This window comes from Oncorhynchus kisutch, linkage group LG13 (assembly GCF_002021735.2).
Source record: "Oncorhynchus kisutch isolate 150728-3 linkage group LG13, Okis_V2, whole genome shotgun sequence".
Taxonomy (NCBI): domain Eukaryota; kingdom Metazoa; phylum Chordata; class Actinopteri; order Salmoniformes; family Salmonidae; genus Oncorhynchus; species Oncorhynchus kisutch.
Window position 1 is genome coordinate 292,622 of NC_034186.2, and position 17,379 is coordinate 310,000.

At 44.0% G+C, this 17,379-nt stretch overlaps 1 protein-coding gene across 5 annotated transcripts in view; it reads right to left on the minus strand.

The window, feature by feature from the left end:
• Window positions 1-17,045, minus strand: part of chd1l (chromodomain helicase DNA binding protein 1-like) — a 60,309-nt gene extending 43,264 nt beyond the window's left edge. The window contains exons 1-6 of one of the 5 annotated variants that reach the window (XR_004212140.1): window positions 16,566-17,045; window positions 13,190-13,345; window positions 12,847-12,939; window positions 11,946-12,042; window positions 10,251-10,324; window positions 166-276 (exon numbers count right to left, since the gene is read on the minus strand). Coding sequence is in view for 4 of the 5 variants with exons in the window: in XM_031838119.1 (XP_031693979.1) it covers window positions 166-276; window positions 10,251-10,324; window positions 11,946-12,042; window positions 12,847-12,939; window positions 13,190-13,271 (457 nt within the window). In the remaining variant the exon portion in view is untranslated. Of the gene's footprint in view, window positions 1-165; window positions 1,007-4,549; window positions 7,044-10,250; window positions 10,325-11,945; window positions 12,043-12,846; window positions 12,940-13,189; window positions 13,346-16,565 lie in introns of those variants that run through there. The other 4 variants (XM_031838119.1, XM_031838121.1, XM_031838120.1 and 1 more) reach the window with 4 other exon arrangements.
• Between the last annotated feature and the right edge of the window lie 334 nt (window positions 17,046-17,379).

Consider the following 17,379-nt stretch of genomic DNA (forward strand, 5'->3'; position numbering starts at 1 on the left):
GACCTGTTAGAGGTCAGGGGTTAGGACCTGTTAGAGGTCAGGGGTTAGGACCTGTTAGAGGTCAGGGGTTAGGAGCTGTTAGGGGTCAGGGGATAGGACCTGTTAGGGGTCAGGACCTGTTAGAGGTCAGGGGTTAGGACCTGTTAGAGGTCAGGGAGAGCCCACCTGCTTTAGTGCTGAGTAGAAAGACAAAGACGTCTTTGCTGCTGAAGTTCTTGATGGCCAGGTTACGCTCTTCCCCCCTGACTGATCCATCCAGACGCTCATATCTGTAACCTGCAGGACAGAGAAATAACCTCATTTAACCTGCCACTGTTACCTCAGGACAGAGAAATAACCTCATTTAACCTGCCACTGTTACCTCAGGACAGAGAAATAACCTCATTTAACCTGCCACTGTTACCTCAGGACAGAGAAATAACCTCATTTAACCTGCCACTGTTACCCCAGGACAGAGAAATAACCTAATTTAACCTGCCACTGTTACCACAGGACAGAGAAATAACCTCATTTAACCTGCCACTGTTACCCCAGGACAGAGAAATAATCTCATTTAACCTGCCACTGTTACCTCAGGACAGAGAAATAACCTCATTTAACCTGCCACTGTTACCTCAGGACAGAGAAATAACCTAATTTAACCTGCCCCTGTTACCCCAGGACAGAGAAATAACCTCATTTAGCCTGCCACTGTTACCTAAGGACAGAGAAATAACCTCATTTAACCTGCCACTGTTACCTCAGGACAGAGAAATAACCTCATTTAACCTGCCACTGTTACCTCAGGACAGAGAAATAACCTCATTTAACCTGCCACTGCTACCTCAGGACAGAGAAATAACCTAATTTAACCTGCCACTGTTACCACAGGACAGAGAAATAACCTCATTTAACCTGCCACTGTTACCCCAGGACAGAGAAATAATCAAATCAAATCAAATCAAATTTATTTATATAGCCCTTCGTACATCAGCTGATATCTCAAAGTGCTGTACAGAAACCCAGCCTAAAACCCCAAACAGCAAGCAATGCAGGTGGAGAAGCACGGTGGCTAGGAAAAACTCCCTAGAAAGGCCAATACCTAGGAAGAAACCTAGAGAGGAACCAGGCTATGTGGGGTGGCCAGTCCTCTTCTGGCTGTGCCGGGTGGAGATTATAACAGAACATGGTCAAGATGTTCAATGTTCATAAATGACCAGCATGGTCGAATAATAATAAGGCAGAACAGTTGAAACTAGAGCAGCAGCACAGTCAGGTGGAAGTTGAAACTGGAGCAGCAGCATGGCCAGGTAGACTGGGGACAGCAAGGAGTCATCATGTCAGGTAGTCCTGGGGCATGGTCCTAGGGCTCAGGTCAGTTGAAACTGGAACAGCAGCATGGCCAGGTGGACTGGGGACAGCAAGGAGTCATCATGTCAGGTAGTCCTGGGGCATGGTCCTAGGGCTCAGGTCCTCCGAGAGAGAGAAAGAAAGAGAGAAGGAGAGAATTAGAGAACGCACACTTAGATTCACACAGGACACCGAATAGGACAGGAGAAGTACTCCAGATATAACAAACTGACCCCAGCCCCCCGACACATAAACTACTGCAGCATAAATACTGGAGGCTGAGACAGGAGGGGTCAGGAGACACTGTGGCCCCATCCGAGGACACCCCCGGACAGGGCCAAACAGGAAGGATATAACCCCACCCACTTTGCCAAAGCACAGCCCCCACACCACTAGAGGGATATCTTCAACCACCAACTTACCATCCTGAGACAAGGCTGAGTATAGCCCACAAAGATCTCCGCCACGGCACAACCCAAGGGGGGGGGGGGGGCGCCAACCCAGACAGGATGACCACAACAGTGAATCAACCCACTCAGGTGACGCACCCCCTCCAGGGACAGCATGAGAGAGCCCCAGCAAGCCAGTGACTCAGCCCCTGTAATAGGGTTAGAGGCAGAGAATCCCAGTGGAAAGAGGGGAACCGGCCAGGCAGAGACAGCAAGGGCGGTTCGTTGCTCCAGAGCCTTTCCGTTCACCTTCCCACTCCTGGGCCAGACTACACTCAATCATATGACCCACTGAAGAGATGAGTCTTCAGTAAAGACTTAAAGGTTGAGACCGAGTTTGCGTCTCTGACATGGGTAGGCAGACCGTTCCATAAAAATGGAGCTCTATAGGAGAAAGCCCTGCCTCCAGCTGTTTGCTTAGAAATTCTAGGGACAATTAGGAGGCCTGCGTCTTGTGACCGTAGCGTACGTATAGGTATGTACGGCAGGACCAAATCAGAGAGATATGTAGGAGCAAGCCCATGTAATGCTTTGTAGGTTAGCAGTAAAACCTTGAAATCAGCCCTTGCTTTGACAGGAAGCCAGTGTAGAGAGGCTAGCACTGGAGTAATATGATCAAATTTTTTGGTTCTAGTCAGGATTCTAGCAGCCGTATTTAGCACTAACTGAAGTTTATTTAGTGCTTTATCCGGGTAGCCGGAAAATAGAGCATTGCAGTAGTCTAACCTAGAAGTGACAAAAGCATGGATTAATTTTTCTGCATCATTTTTGGACAGAAAGTTTCTGATTTTTGCAATGTTACGTAGATGGAAAAAAGCTGTCCTCGAAATGGTCTTGATATGTTCTTCAAAAGAGAGATCAGGGTCCAGAGTAACGCCGAGGTCCTTCACAGTTTTATTTGAGACGACTGTACAACCATTAAGATTAATTGTCAGATTCAACAGAAGATCTCTTTGTTTCTTGGGACCTAGAACAAGCATCTCTGTTTTGTCCGAGTTTAATAGTAGAAAGTTTGCAGCCATCCACTTCCTTATGTCTGAAACACATGCTTCTAGCGAGGGCAATTTTGGGGCTTCACCATGTTTCATTGAAATGTACAGCTGTGTGTCATCCGCATAGCAGTGAAAGTTTACATTATGTTTTCGAATAACATCCCCAAGAGGTAAAATATATAGTGAAAACAATAGTGGTCCTAAAACGGAACCTTGAGGAACACCGAAATTTACAGTTGATTTGTCAGAGGACAAACCATTCACAGAGACAAACTGATATCTTTCCGACAGATAAGATCTAAACCAGGCCAGAACATGTCCGTGTAGACCAATTTGGGTTTCCAATCTCTCCAAAAGAATGTGGTGATCGATGGTATCAAAAGCAGCACTAAGGTCTAGGAGCACGAGGACAGATGCAGAGCCTCGGTCCGATGCCATTAAAATGTCATTTACCACCTTCACAAGTGCCGTCTCAGTGCTATGATGGGGTCTAAAACCAGACTGAAGCATTTCGTATACATTGTTTGTCTTCAGGAAGGCAGTGAGTTGCTGCGCAACAGCCTTCTCTAAAATTTTTGAGAGGAATGGAAGATTCGATATAGGCCGATAGTTTTTTATATTTTCTGGGTCAAGGTTTGGCTTTTTCAAGAGAGGCTTTATTACTGCCACTTTTAGTGAGTTTGGTACACATCCAGTGGATAGAGAGCCGTTTATTATGTTCAACATAGGAGGGCCAAGCACAGGAAGCAGCTCTTTCAGTAGTTTAGTTGGAATAGGGTCCAGTATGCAGCTTGAAGGTTTAGAGGCCATGATTATTTTCATCATTGTGTCAAGAGATATAGTACTAAAACACTTGAGCGTCTCTCTTGATCCTAGGTCCTGGCAGAGTTGTGCAGACTCAGGACAACTGAGGTTTGGAGGAATACGCAGGTTTAAAGAGGAGTCCGTAATTTGCTTTCTAATAATCATAATCTTTTCCTCAAAGAAGTTCATGAATTTATCACTGCTAAAGTGAAAGTCATCCTCTCTTGGGGAATGCTGCTTTTTAGTTAGCTTTGCGACAGTATTAAAAAGGAATTTCGGATTATTCTTATTTTCCTCAATTAAGTTAGAAAAATAGGATGATCGAGCAGCAGTAAGGGCTCTACGGTACTGCACGGTACCGTCCTTCCAAGCTAGTCGGAAGACTTCCAGTTTGGTGTGGCGCCATTTCCGTTCCAATTTTCTGGAAGCTTGCTTCAGAGCTCGGGTATTTTCTGTGTACCAGGGAGCTAGTTTCTTATGAGACATTTTTTTTGTTTTTAGGGGTGCAACTGCATCTAGGGTATTGCGCAAGGTTAGATTGAGATCCTCAGTTAGGTGGTTAACTGATTTTTGTCCTCTGGCGTCCTTGGGTAGGCAGAGGGAGTCTGGAAGGGCATCAAGGAATCTTTGTGTTGTCTGTGAATTTATAGCACGACTTTTGATGTTCCTTGGTTGGGGTCTAAGCAGATTATTTGTTGCAATTGCAAACGTAATAAAATGGTGGTCCGATAGTCCAGGATTATGAGGAAAAACATTAAGAATAGTTTTGCCCAACCTAGGTCGAGGCACAGACACGGTCTCAATGGTGATAGCTGAGCTGACTACACTGACTGTGCTAATGGCAGACTCCACTATGCTGGCAGGCTGGCTAACAGCCTGCTGCCTGGCCTGCACCCTATTTCATTGTGGAGCTAGAGGAGTTAGAGCCCTGTCTATGTTGGTAGATAAGATGATAAGATGATAATCTCATTTAACCTGCCACTGTTACCTCAGGACAGAGAAATAACCTCATTTAACCTGCCACTGTTACCTCAGGACAGAGAAATAACCTAATTTAACCTGCCCCTGTTACCCCAGGACAGAGAAATAACCTCATTTAGCCTGCCACTGTTACCTAAGGACAGAGAAATAACCTCATTTAACCTGCCACTGTTACCTCAGGACAGAGAAATAACCTCATTTAACCTGCCACTGTTACCTCAGGACAGAGAAATAACCTAATTTAACCTGCCACCTCAGGACAGAGAAATAACCTCATTTAACCTGCCACTGTTACCTCAGGACAGAGAAATAACCTCATTTAACCTGCCACTGCTACCCCAGGACAGAGAAATAACCTCATTTAACCTGCCACTGTTACCTCAGGACAGAGAAATAACCTAATTTAACCTGCCACTGCTACCCCAGGACAGAGAAATAACCTAATTTAACCTGCCACTGCTACCCCAGGACAGAGAAATAACCTAATTTAACCTGCCCCTGTTACCCCAGGACAGAGAAATAACCTCATTTAGCCTGCCACTGTTACCTAAGGACAGAGAAATAACCTCATTTAACCTGCCACTGCTACCTCAGGACAGAGAAATAACCTCATTTAACCTGCCACTGCTACCTCAGGACAGAGAAATAACCTAATTTAACCTGCCACTGTTACCTCAGGATAGAGAAATAACCTCATTTAACCTGCCACTGCTACCCCAGAACAGAGAAATAATCTCATTTAACCTGCCACTGCTACCCCAGAACAGAGAAATAATCTCATTTAACCTGCCACTGCTACCCCAGAACAGAGAAATAATCTCAATTAACCTGCCACTGCTACCCCAGAACAGAGAAATAACCTCATTTAACCTGCCACTGCTACCCCAGAACAGAGAAATAACCTCATTTAACCTGCCACTGCTACCCCAGGACAGAGAAATAACCTCATTTAGCCTGCCACTGTTACCCCAGGACAGAGAAATAACCTCATTTAGCCTGCCACTGTTACCTAAGGACAGAGAAATAACCTCATTTAACCTGCCACTGTTACCTCAGGACAGAGAAATAACCTCATTTAACCTGCCACTGTTACCTCAGGACAGAGAAATAACCTAATTTAACCTGCCACCTCAGGACAGAGAAATAACCTCATTTAACCTGCCACTGTTACCTCAGGACAGAGAAATAACCTCATTTAACCTGCCACTGCTACCCCAGGACAGAGAAATAACCTCATTTAACCTGCCACTGTTACCTCAGGACAGAGAAATAACCTAATTTAACCTGCCACTGCTACCCCAGGACAGAGAAATAACCTAATTTAACCTGCCACTGCTACCCCAGGACAGAGAAATAACCTAATTTAACCTGCCCCTGTTACCCCAGGACAGAGAAATAACCTCATTTAGCCTGCCACTGTTACCTAAGGACAGAGAAATAACCTCATTTAACCTGCCACTGCTACCTCAGGACAGAGAAATAACCTCATTTAACCTGCCACTGCTACCTCAGGACAGAGAAATAACCTAATTTAACCTGCCACTGTTACCTCAGGATAGAGAAATAACCTCATTTAACCTGCCACTGCTACCCCAGAACAGAGAAATAATCTCATTTAACCTGCCACTGCTACCCCAGAACAGAGAAATAATCTCATTTAACCTGCCACTGCTACCCCAGGACAGAGAAATAACCTCATTTAACCTGCCACTGTTACCCCAGGACAGAGAAATAATCTCATTTAACCTGCCACTGCTACCCCAGAACAGAGAAATAACCTCATTTAACCTGCCACTGCTACCCCAGAACAGAGAAATAACCTCATTTAACCTGCCACTGTTACCCCAGAACAGAGAAATAATCTCATTTAACCTGCCACTGTTACCTAAGGACAAAGAAATAACCTCATTTAACCTGCCACTGCTACCCCAGAACAGAGAAATAACCTCATTTAACCTGCCACTGTTACCCCAGAACAGAGAAATAACCTCATTTAACCTGCCACTGCTACCCCAGGACAGAGAAATAACCTCATTTAACCTGCCACTGCTACCCCAGGACAGAGAAATAACCTCATTTAACCTGCCACTGCTACCTCAGAACAGAGAAATAACCTCATTTAACCTGCCACTGCTACCCCAGAACAGAGAAATAACCTCATTTAACCTGCCACTGTTACCCCAGAACAGAGAAAGAATCTCATTTAACCTGCCACTGCTACCTCAGGACAGAGAAATAACCTCATTTAACCTGCCACTGTTACCCCAGAACAGAGAAATAATCTCATTTAACCTGCCACTGTTACCTAAGGACAAAGAAATAACCTCATTTAGCCTGCCACTGTTACCCCAGAACAGACAGAACAAAAGCAACCTACAAAAGTAAATAACAACAATATGGGGATGAGGTAGGTAGATTTGGTGGGCTATTTACAGATGGGCTGTGTACAGCTGCAGAGATTGGTTAGCTGCTCAGATAGCTGATGCTTAAAGTTAGTGAGGGAGATAAAAGTCTCCAACATCAGCGATTTTTGCAATTCGTTCCAGTCATTGGCAGCAGAGAACTGGAAGGAAAGGCGGCCAAAAGAGGTGTTGGCTTTGGGGATGACCAGTGAGATACACCTGCTGGAGCTCATGCTACGGTTGGGTGTTGTTATCGTTACCAGTGAGCTGAGATAAGGTGGAGCTTTACCTAGCAAAGACTTATAGATGACCTGGAGCCAGTGTAGCGAGGGCCAGCCGACGAGAGCATACAGGTCGCAGTGGTGGGTGGTAGATGGGGCTTTGGTGACAAAATGGATGGCACTGTAATAGACTACATCCAATTTGCTGAGTAGAGTGTCGGAGGCTATTTTGTAAATGACATTGCCAAAGTCGAGGATCGGTGCAGAATGCAGAATGTTTTGGTACCTACTGGAGAGCTCTTTGTCTACACCCATTCAACATCAGTCACACCCTCATAAGCAAGCATTAGCCCCACCCATCTCTTTAAGGGTTGATTGTTCTGTTGTTTTTATGTTATCCAGAGCGTTGGTGACTGCAACTGGGCTGCTGGCAACAATTTACACGTTTTTGCCCATGTTTACTGACATCGGCCATATTCAACGGGTGTTGAGCGTTCGTAAATTCGCCAGTCATTCTGCGCTCTGGCACACTCAGACGAGAGTGCTCTGAAATCAGAGTAGATAGATATACTTGGTAAATTCGCGCTGGCTATCAATAGTTGTTGCTGTGACATTCTATTGAAATGGGTACATAGTGGAGTCTTTTGTTAAGACATGTAACTGGCTAGCTAGGTAAACAATTAACCATAATCCTAACTCATGACGTTAATACCCTGCATGAATCTTCAGGTAGTTAGCTATCTCCTTAGCTATCATACTCTAATTCCACTGATTTCAAAACTCAGTCCTCCAGAAAGTGGAGAGCAACACTTATGCACTTCTACTAAGTAATAAAAAATCTAATAAAAGCTGTGTTAGACAGGATTACCTAGACATACTGATCAGCTCAAATAGACAGAAGCATGCTATGTGGCAGACCAATCCAAACTCATCTCTCGCATTTCCAGCCCACTCATTATCTCAGCCAATCATGGCTAGCTGAAAGGTTGCTGTCCTTTTCTGTGGCTAAACCAACTAAGGTCGTAATTGAACAATTATACTTGTATTTACAGATAGCATACATCTTATTAAGGCACATGAAAGTTCACATGTTCCAAAAGTCATTCCTGAAAACGCATTTTGATTTTTAAAACGTTTATGTTCTCCGGTTAAGTAGTGACCCGCGACATACACCTAGTTTCCTGAAACAGGCCACATATTAGGTTACTTACATTGTGTCTATCAATGCCCCTGGTATAATGTATATTTGCTGAAGCATTATGACAACTCAGGGACACAATGGTAGAGATTAACTGAGCTGGGCTTGGGTCATTGGGAAGTCATTGTCTCAACGCAGCCTTATAATGCTGTGAAAGGAACCAGGAATCCAAATGATTTGGGTGGATCCCATTGTCCTTATAAAACAAGCTTTTTTTCCAGAAGGTATCAACATTATCAATACAAAAATTATCAATGATAGCTAGATATCCATTACCTCTGTATTCCACTAGCAGTATCCATTACCTCTGTATTCCACTAGCAGTATCCATTACCTCTGTATTCCACCAGCAGTATCCATTACCTCTGTATTCCACTAGCAGTATGCATTACCTCTGTATTCCAACAGCAGTATCCATTACCTCTGTATTCCACCAGCAGTATCCATTACCTCTGTATTCCACCAGCAGTATCCATTACCTCTGTATTCCACCAGCAGTATCCATTACCTCTGTATTCCACTAGCAGTATCCATTACCTCTGTATTCCACTAGCAGTATCCCATTACCTCTGTATTCCACTAGCAGTATGCATTACCTCTGTATTCCACTAGCAGTATCCATTACCTCTGTATTCCACCAGCAGTATCCATTACCTCTGTATTCCACTAGCAGTATCCATTACCTCTGTATTCCACCAGCAGTATCCATTACCTCTGTATTCCACCAGCAGTATCCATTACCTCTGTATTCCACTAGCAGTATCCATTACCTCTGTATTCCACTAGCAGTATCCATTACCTCTGTATTCCACTAGCAGTATCCATTACCTCTGTATTCCACTAGCAGTATCCATTACCTCTGTATTCCACCAGCAGTATCCATTACCTCTGTATTCCACTAGCAGTATCCATTACCTCTGTATTCCACTAGCAGTATCCATTACCTCTGTATTCCACCAGCAGTATCCATTACCTCTGTATTCCACTAGCAGTATCCATTACCTCTGTATTCCACTAGCAGTATCCCATTACCTCTGTATTCCACTAGCAGTATGCATTACCTCTGTATTCCACTAGCAGTATCCATTACCTCTGTATTCCACTAGCAGTATCCATTACCTCTGTATTCCACCAGCAGTATCCATTACCTCTGTATTCCACTAGCAGTATGCATTACCTCTGTATTCCAACAGCAGTATCCATTACCTCTGTATTCCACCAGCAGTATCCATTACCTCTGTATTCCACCAGCAGTATCCATTACCTCTGTATTCCACCAGCAGTATCCATTACCTCTGTATTCCACTAGCAGTATCCATTACCTCTGTATTCCACTAGCAGTATCCCATTACCTCTGTATTCCACTAGCAGTATGCATTACCTCTGTATTCCACTAGCAGTATCCATTACCTCTGTATTCCACCAGCAGTATCCATTACCTCTGTATTCCACTAGCAGTATCCATTACCTCTGTATTCCACCAGCAGTATCCATTACCTCTGTATTCCACCAGCAGTATCCATTACCTCTGTATTCCACTAGCAGTATCCATTACCTCTGTATTCCACTAGCAGTATCCATTACCTCTGTATTCCACTAGCAGTATCCATTACCTCTGTATTCCACTAGCAGTATCCATTACCTCTGTATTCCACCAGCAGTATCCATTACCTCTGTATTCCACTAGCAGTATCCATTACCTCTGTATTCCACTAGCAGTATCCATTACCTCTGTATTCCACTAGCAGTATCCATTACCTCTGTATTCCACCAGCAGTATCCATTACCTCTGTATTCCACCAGCAGTATCCATTACCTCTGTATTCCACCAGCAGTATCCATTACCTCTGTATTCCACTAGCAGTATCCATTACCTCTGTATTCCATGTAGTCCTGGAGAATGTCCAGCATCCTGGTCATCTGGGAGAACAGCAAGATGTGATGTCCCCTGAACATCAATGAGGAAAAGTAATGTGTTAAATTACAGTATATTTACAGTAAAAGAGATAATAGCAAGACATCATGGAAAATATGGATAAGATCTAACAGTGCTCAGTGTTAGACAGTATCATCCTTAGTGTTAGACAGTATCATCCTTAGTGTTAGACAGTATCTTCCTTAGTGTTAGACCGTATCTTCCTTAGTGTTAGACCGTATCTTCCTTAGTGTTAGACAGTATCTTCCTTAGTGTTAGACCGTATCTTCCTTAGTGTTAGACCGTATCTTCCTTAGTGTTAGACAGTATCTTCCTTAGTGTTAGACCGTATCTTCCTTAGTGTTAGACAGTATCTTCCTTAGTGTTAGACAGTATCTTCCTTAGTGTTAGACCGTATCTTCCTTAGTGTTAGACAGTATCATCCTTAGTGTTAGACAGTATCTTCCTTAGTGTTAGACAGTATCTTCCTTAGTGTTAGACAGTATCATCCTTAGTGTTAGACAGTATCATCCTTAGTGTTAGACAGTATCATCCTTAGTGTTAGACTGTATCTTCCTTAGTGTTAGACAGTATCTTCCTTAGTGTTAGACCGTTTCTTCCTTAGTGTTAGACAGTATCTCCCTTAGTGCTCAGTGTTAGACAGTAGCTTCCTCAGTGTTAGACAGTATGTATCTTCCTTAGTGCTCAGTATTAGACAGTATCTTCCTTAGTGTTAGACAGTATCTTCCTTAGTGCTCAGTGTTAGACAGTCTTCTCCCTTAGTGCTCAGTATTGGACAGTCTCTCCCCTAGTGCTCACTGTTAGACAGTATCTTCCTTAGTGTTAGACACTGTCTAACACTGAGCACTAAGGAAGATACTGTCTAACACTAAGGAAGATACTGTCTAACAGTGAGCACTAGGGGAGAGACTGTCCAATACTGAGCACTAAGGGAGATACTGTCTAACACTGAGCACTAAGGAAGATACTGTCTAACACTAAGGAAGATACTGTCTAATACTGAGCACTAAGGAAGATACATACTGTCTAACACTGAGGAAGCTACTGTCTAACACTGAGCACTAAGGGAGATACTGTCTAACACTGAGCACTAAGGTAGATACTGTCTAACACTGAGCACTAAGGGAGAGACTGTCTAACACTGAGCACTAAGGGAGAGACTATCTAACACTGAGCACTAAGGGAGAGACTGTCTAACACTGAGCACTAAGGAAGATGCTGTCTAACACTAAGGAAGATACTGTCTAACACTGAGCACTAAGGAAGATACTATCTTCCTTAGTGTTAGACAGCATCTTCCTTAGTGCTCAGTGTTAGACAGTCTCTCCCTTAGTGCTCAGTGTTAGACAGTCTCTCCCTTAGTGCTCAGTGTTAGACAGTATCTCCCTTAGTGCTTAGTGTTAGACAGTATCTTCCTTAGTGTTAGACAGCATCTTCCTTAGTGCTCAGTGTTAGACAGTCTCTTCCTTAGTGCTCAGTGTTAGACAGTCTCTCCCTTAGTGCTCAGTGTTAGACAGTATCTTCCTTAGTGTTAGACAGTATCTCCCTTAGTGCTCAGTGTTATAGTTCTCCCTTAGTGCTCAGTGTTAGATCTCCCTGAGAGAGACAGAGAGAAACAGAGAGAGACAGAGACCCTTGGTGCAGGTATGCCAGCATGCTATCCAGCAGACAGAGTTTTCCACTAGCCTGGATCAGATGCTCTCCCATCTCAAACGGCTCTGGTTCCACACCTAGAGAGGAAAGGCAGGGCTCAAGTTAAAAATGTCCCCCTGGTTCCACTAACCTTTTAAATTACTGGCACCAGCCCATGATTTGGTCAGACCAAAATATGACTGAGATGGTAGAAATGTGTTGTTTCATCATTCAGTCTGTGATTATAGATATGTGTAACCTAATCCAGTGATTGTCATGGATGTTAGGTTGACCACTAAGCTACTGCTGTTATATTTTACTGTTAACCAATAGGATCTCACCATCAAACAGGTAAGGGTGGTCCACACAGCTCTAAACCAATAGGATCTCACCATCAAACAGGTAAGGGTGGTCCACACAGCTCTAAACCAATAGGATCTCACCATCAAACAGGCAAGGGTGGTCCACACAGCTCTAAACCAATAGGATCTCACCATCAAACAGGCAAGGGTGGTCCACACAGCTCTAAACCAATAGGATCTCACCATCAAACAGGCAAGGGTGGTCCACACAGCTCTAAACCAATAGGATCTCACCATCAAACAGGCAAGGGTGGTCCACACATCTCTAAACCAATAGGATCTCACCATCAAACAGGTAGGGGTGGTCCACACAGCTCTAAACCAATAGGATCTCATCATCAAACAGGCAAGGGTGGTCTACACAGCTCTAAACCAATAGGATGTCACCATCAAACAGGCAAGGGTGGTCCACACATCTCTAAACCAATAGGATCTCACCATCAAACAGGTAAGGGTGGTCCACACATCTCTAAACCAATAGGATCTCACCAGCAAACAGGTAGGGGTGGTCCACACATCTCTAAACCAATAAGATCTCACCATCAAACAGGTAGGGGTGGTCCACACACTTCCGGAGCTGCATCAGTATATTAAGCAGTCTGGTCTTGTTTCCCTGCTCATTCCCAAAGGCGTCTAGAAACAAAACAACAGTTAGCTACTGTCAGTTGCTTCCCAATGGAAAGAGTTTAGTTTAAGTTGAATAAAAGTATTTTCTTTTCTTTGGTTGCTCCTACCAACTCCATTGCTGTCATCGGCAAGCCTAACCCAAACTGTTTAGCTTGCCCATTCCAAAAAGACAAGTTGGCAAGAGAGCACAAACGGACAGCCAACCAGGGCTAGAATTTCCTAACATCATTTTAGATGAGGTTCATGTTAGTCTCACACAGGTCCTTCATGAGTATAGCCTTATAATATCTCTTCTGCAGGGCAGACAGGCCGTGGTACATCAGTATCTCTGTCTTCATGGGGAGGTCAGCTGCTACCTCAGCCTTCACCCTCCTCAGCAGGAAGGGCTGCAGCACTCTCTGGAGATCACTGGCTGGAGAGAGAGACAGAGAACACTGCTGTTAGACATGTAGGGTTCACAGAGATGCAGTCTTTATCATGACGATGGAGTTGCCCTCTTGGTTTCAATGGGACTTCCTGCATCAATAAAAAAAGGTTCCATCAAATAATAAAAAGTACACATATGGCAGAGTGGCCAACCGTTCTGAACACCTGGACTGGTCAAAAGTAGCTCACTATATAGGGAATAGGGTGTCATTTGGGACAGCACTAAAAACCGGGTTCCTGTTCCATACTGTACTTCAGTACCATAACAAACTGCCAACAAAGACACTGAGTGTACAAAAAGGAACACCTTCCGAATATTGACTTGCACCACCTTTGTGCCCTCAGAACAGCCTGAATTCGTCAGGGCATGGGCACTACAAGCTTTCGAAAGCGTTCCAATGGGATGCTGAACCATGTTGACTCTACAAGGTGTTGAAAGCGTTCCAATGGGATGCTGAACCATGTTGACTCTACAAGGTGTTGAAAGCGTTCCAATGGGATGCTGAACCATGTTGACTCTACAAGGTGTTGAAAGCGTTCCAATGGGATGCTGAACCATGTTGACTCCAACGCTTCCCACAGTTGTGTCAAGTTGGCTGGATGTCCTTTGGGTGGTGGACCATTGTTGATAAACACGGGAAAGTGTTGAGTGTGAAAAACCCAGCAGCGTTACAGTTCTTGACACACAAACCGGTGCACCTAGCACCTACTACTATACTCTGTTCAATTAGACTTACATTTTTTGGTCTTGCCCATTCACCCTCCGAATGGCACACGTACAGTACACTCTGAAAGTATTCAGACCCTTTGACTTTTTCCTCATTTTTAAAAATTAAAGCCTTATTCTAAAATTGATTGAGTTAATTATTTTCCTCATTAATCTACACACAATACCCCATAATGACCAAGCGAAAAGTCTTAGACATTTTTGCTATTTTTTTACAAATGAAAAACAGAAATGCCTTATTTACATAAGTATTCAGACCCTTTGCTATGAGACCCGAAATTGAGCTCAGGTGCATCCCGTTTCCATTGATCATCCTTGAGATGTTTCGACAACTTGATTGAAGTCCACCTGTGGTAAATTCAATTGATTGGACAGGATTTGGAAAGGTACACACTTGGCTATATAAAGTCCCACAGCTGACAGTGCATGTCAGAGCAAAAACCAAGCCATGAGGTCGAAGGAATTGTCCTTAGAGCTCCGAGACAGAATTGTGTCCAGGCACAGATCTGGGGAAGGGTACCAAAAAATTTCTGCAGCATTGAAGGTCCCCAAGAACACAGTGGCCTCCATCATTCGTAAATGGAAGAAGTTTGAAACCACCAAGACTTTTCCTAGAGCTGGCCGACCAGCCAAACTGTGCAATCGGGGAAGAAGAGCTTTGGTCAGGGAGGTGACCAAGAACCCGATGGTCACTGACAGAGCTCTAGAGTTCCTCTGTGGAGAATCTTTCAGAAGGACAACCATCTCTGCAGCTCTCCACCAATCAGGCCTTTATAGTAGAGTGGCCAGACGGAAACCACTCCTCAGTAAAAGGCACATGGCAGTCATCTTGGAGTTTACCAAAAGGCACCTAAAGACTAAACATTCTCTGGTCTGATTAGACCAAGATTGAACTTTTTGGCGTCTTGTCTGAAGGAAACCTGGAACCATCCCTACGGTGAGGCATGGTGCTGGCAGCATCATGCTGTGGGGAGGTTTTTCAGCAGCAGGGACTGGGAGACTAGTCAGGATCGAGGGAAAGATGAACAGAGAAAAGTACAGAGAGATCCTTGATGAAAACCTGCTCCAGAGCACTTAGGACCTGACACTGGGGCAAAGGTTCACCTTCCAACAGGACAACAACCCTTAGCACACATCCAAGACAACGCAGGAGTGGCTAGAGCCTGGACTTGAACCTGATCGAACATCTCTTGAGACCTGAAAATAGCTGTGCAGCAACGCTCCCCATCCAACCTGACAGAGCTTGAGAGGATCTGCAGAGAAGAATGGGAGAAACTCCCCAAATACAGGTGTGCCAAGCTTGTAGCGTCATACCCAAGAAGACTCAAGGCTGTAATCGCTGCCCAAAGTGCTTAAACAAAGTACTGAGTAAAGGGTCTGAATACTTATGTAAATGTGTTTTTTCAGTTTTAGATTTTTTATAAATATGTAAAAATGTCTAAAAACCCTTTTTTGCTTTGTCATTATGGGGTAGTGTGATGTCATTATGGGGTAGTGTGATGTCATTATGGGGTAGTGTGATGTCATTATGGGGTAGTGTGATGTCATTATGGGGTAGTGTGATGTCATTATGGGGTAGTGTGATGTCATTATGGGGTAGTGTGTGTAGATTGAGGGGGAAAAATGATTTCATCATTTTTAGAAAAAGGCTGTAACAATGTGTAAAAGGTCAAGGGGTCTGAATACTTTCTGAATCCACATTTCAATTGTCTCAAGGCTTAAAAATGGTTTTTTAACCCATCTCCTCCCCTCCATCCACACTGATTGAAGTGGATTTAACAGGTGACATCAATAAGGGATCATAGGGTTCACCTGGTCAGTCTGTCATGGACAGAGCAGGTGTTCCAACATTGTACTGTAAGATAGCACACTTTTTGATAATGTGATGAGTAAATTGGATAGTCATAATTTATGCTAATAACTTTTTTAAATCTACAAATCACAGGGTAGCCTACTCTGCTGACACTGACAAACAATCAATAAAAACGACATTGGTCCATATAATAAGCCTATGAGAAGGGGAGACACAAATACAATGACGCCCATCTGACCTGGAGGAGGAAATTGTCCAAAAACAAACTTTCAAGAGGCTTCTGCGAATGTGCGTTACTTCACCGGGGATATGGCCGATGCTCTCCGCTGGTTCCAATAAGATAGGCTATACTGTTCACTCAACAAAGTTGAGAACTAAAAGACTGATTAGAGTCTATTTCCTTGTCTTGATAGTTTGGAAAGCTAATGGCTAATTCTATGTTTTTCCGTGGTATTTGCGCGCCCTGCCCAAACTGCAGGCCAAAGTAGGTTATGCTATTTTTAATGATTTTATTTATTTATGTATAGACAGGAGTAGGCTAATTAGACTATATAATGTTTTACCATTTACTTTAGGGGAAGCTTAGCCTCCAGGTGTTCCGATCGAATTGTGTAGTAGTGTCCTCCTATCTAGCATGTTATCTCACACACACGTGTAGTGTCCTACCCAGAGTCGGTTGTGTCTGGACCTGGTTGTAAGTGCTAGTGAAGTCCTCGGTCTGGTCTGTGGGGAAGAGACTGGGCTGGATGAACGATAGGAGGCTGTAGAGCTCCGTCAGGTTGTTCTGGATAGGAGTTCCTGTCAGCAGCACTCTGAAATCCAGAGAGAACTACAAGAGAGACAGTGAAATAGGTTGTAGACTGGGTGGTGGTAGGAGAAGGAATGTAGACTGGGTGGTGGTAGGAGAAGGAATGTAGACTGGGTGGTGGTAGGAGAAGGAATGTAGACTGGGTGGTGGTAGGAGAAGGAATGTAGACTGGGTGGTGGTAGGAGAAGGAATGTAGACTGGGTGGTGGTAGGAGAAGGAATGTAGACTGGGTGGTGGTAGGAGAAGGAATGTAGACTGGGTGGTAGTAGTAGTAGTAGTGCCAGTAGTAGTAGTAGTGGCAGTAGTAGTAGTATTAGTAGTAGTAGTATTGGCAGTAGTAGTAGTGGCAGTAGTAGTGGCAGTAGTAGTAGTGGCAGTAGTAGTGGCAGTAGTAGTAGTGGCAGTAGTAGTAGTAGTGGCAGTAGTAGTAGTAGTGGCAGTAGTAGTAGCAGTAGTAGTAGTGGCAGTAGTATTAGTAGTATTAGTAGTAGTGGCAGTAGTAGTAGTGGCAGTAGTAGTAGTAGTAGTAGCAGTAGTAGTAGTAGTAGTAGTAGTAGTGGCAGTAGTAGTAGTAGTGGCAGTAGTAGTAGTGGCAGTAGTAGTAGTGGCAGTAGTAGCAGCAGTAACAGCAGTAGCAGTAAAAGTAGTAGTGGCAGTAGTAGTAGCGGCAGT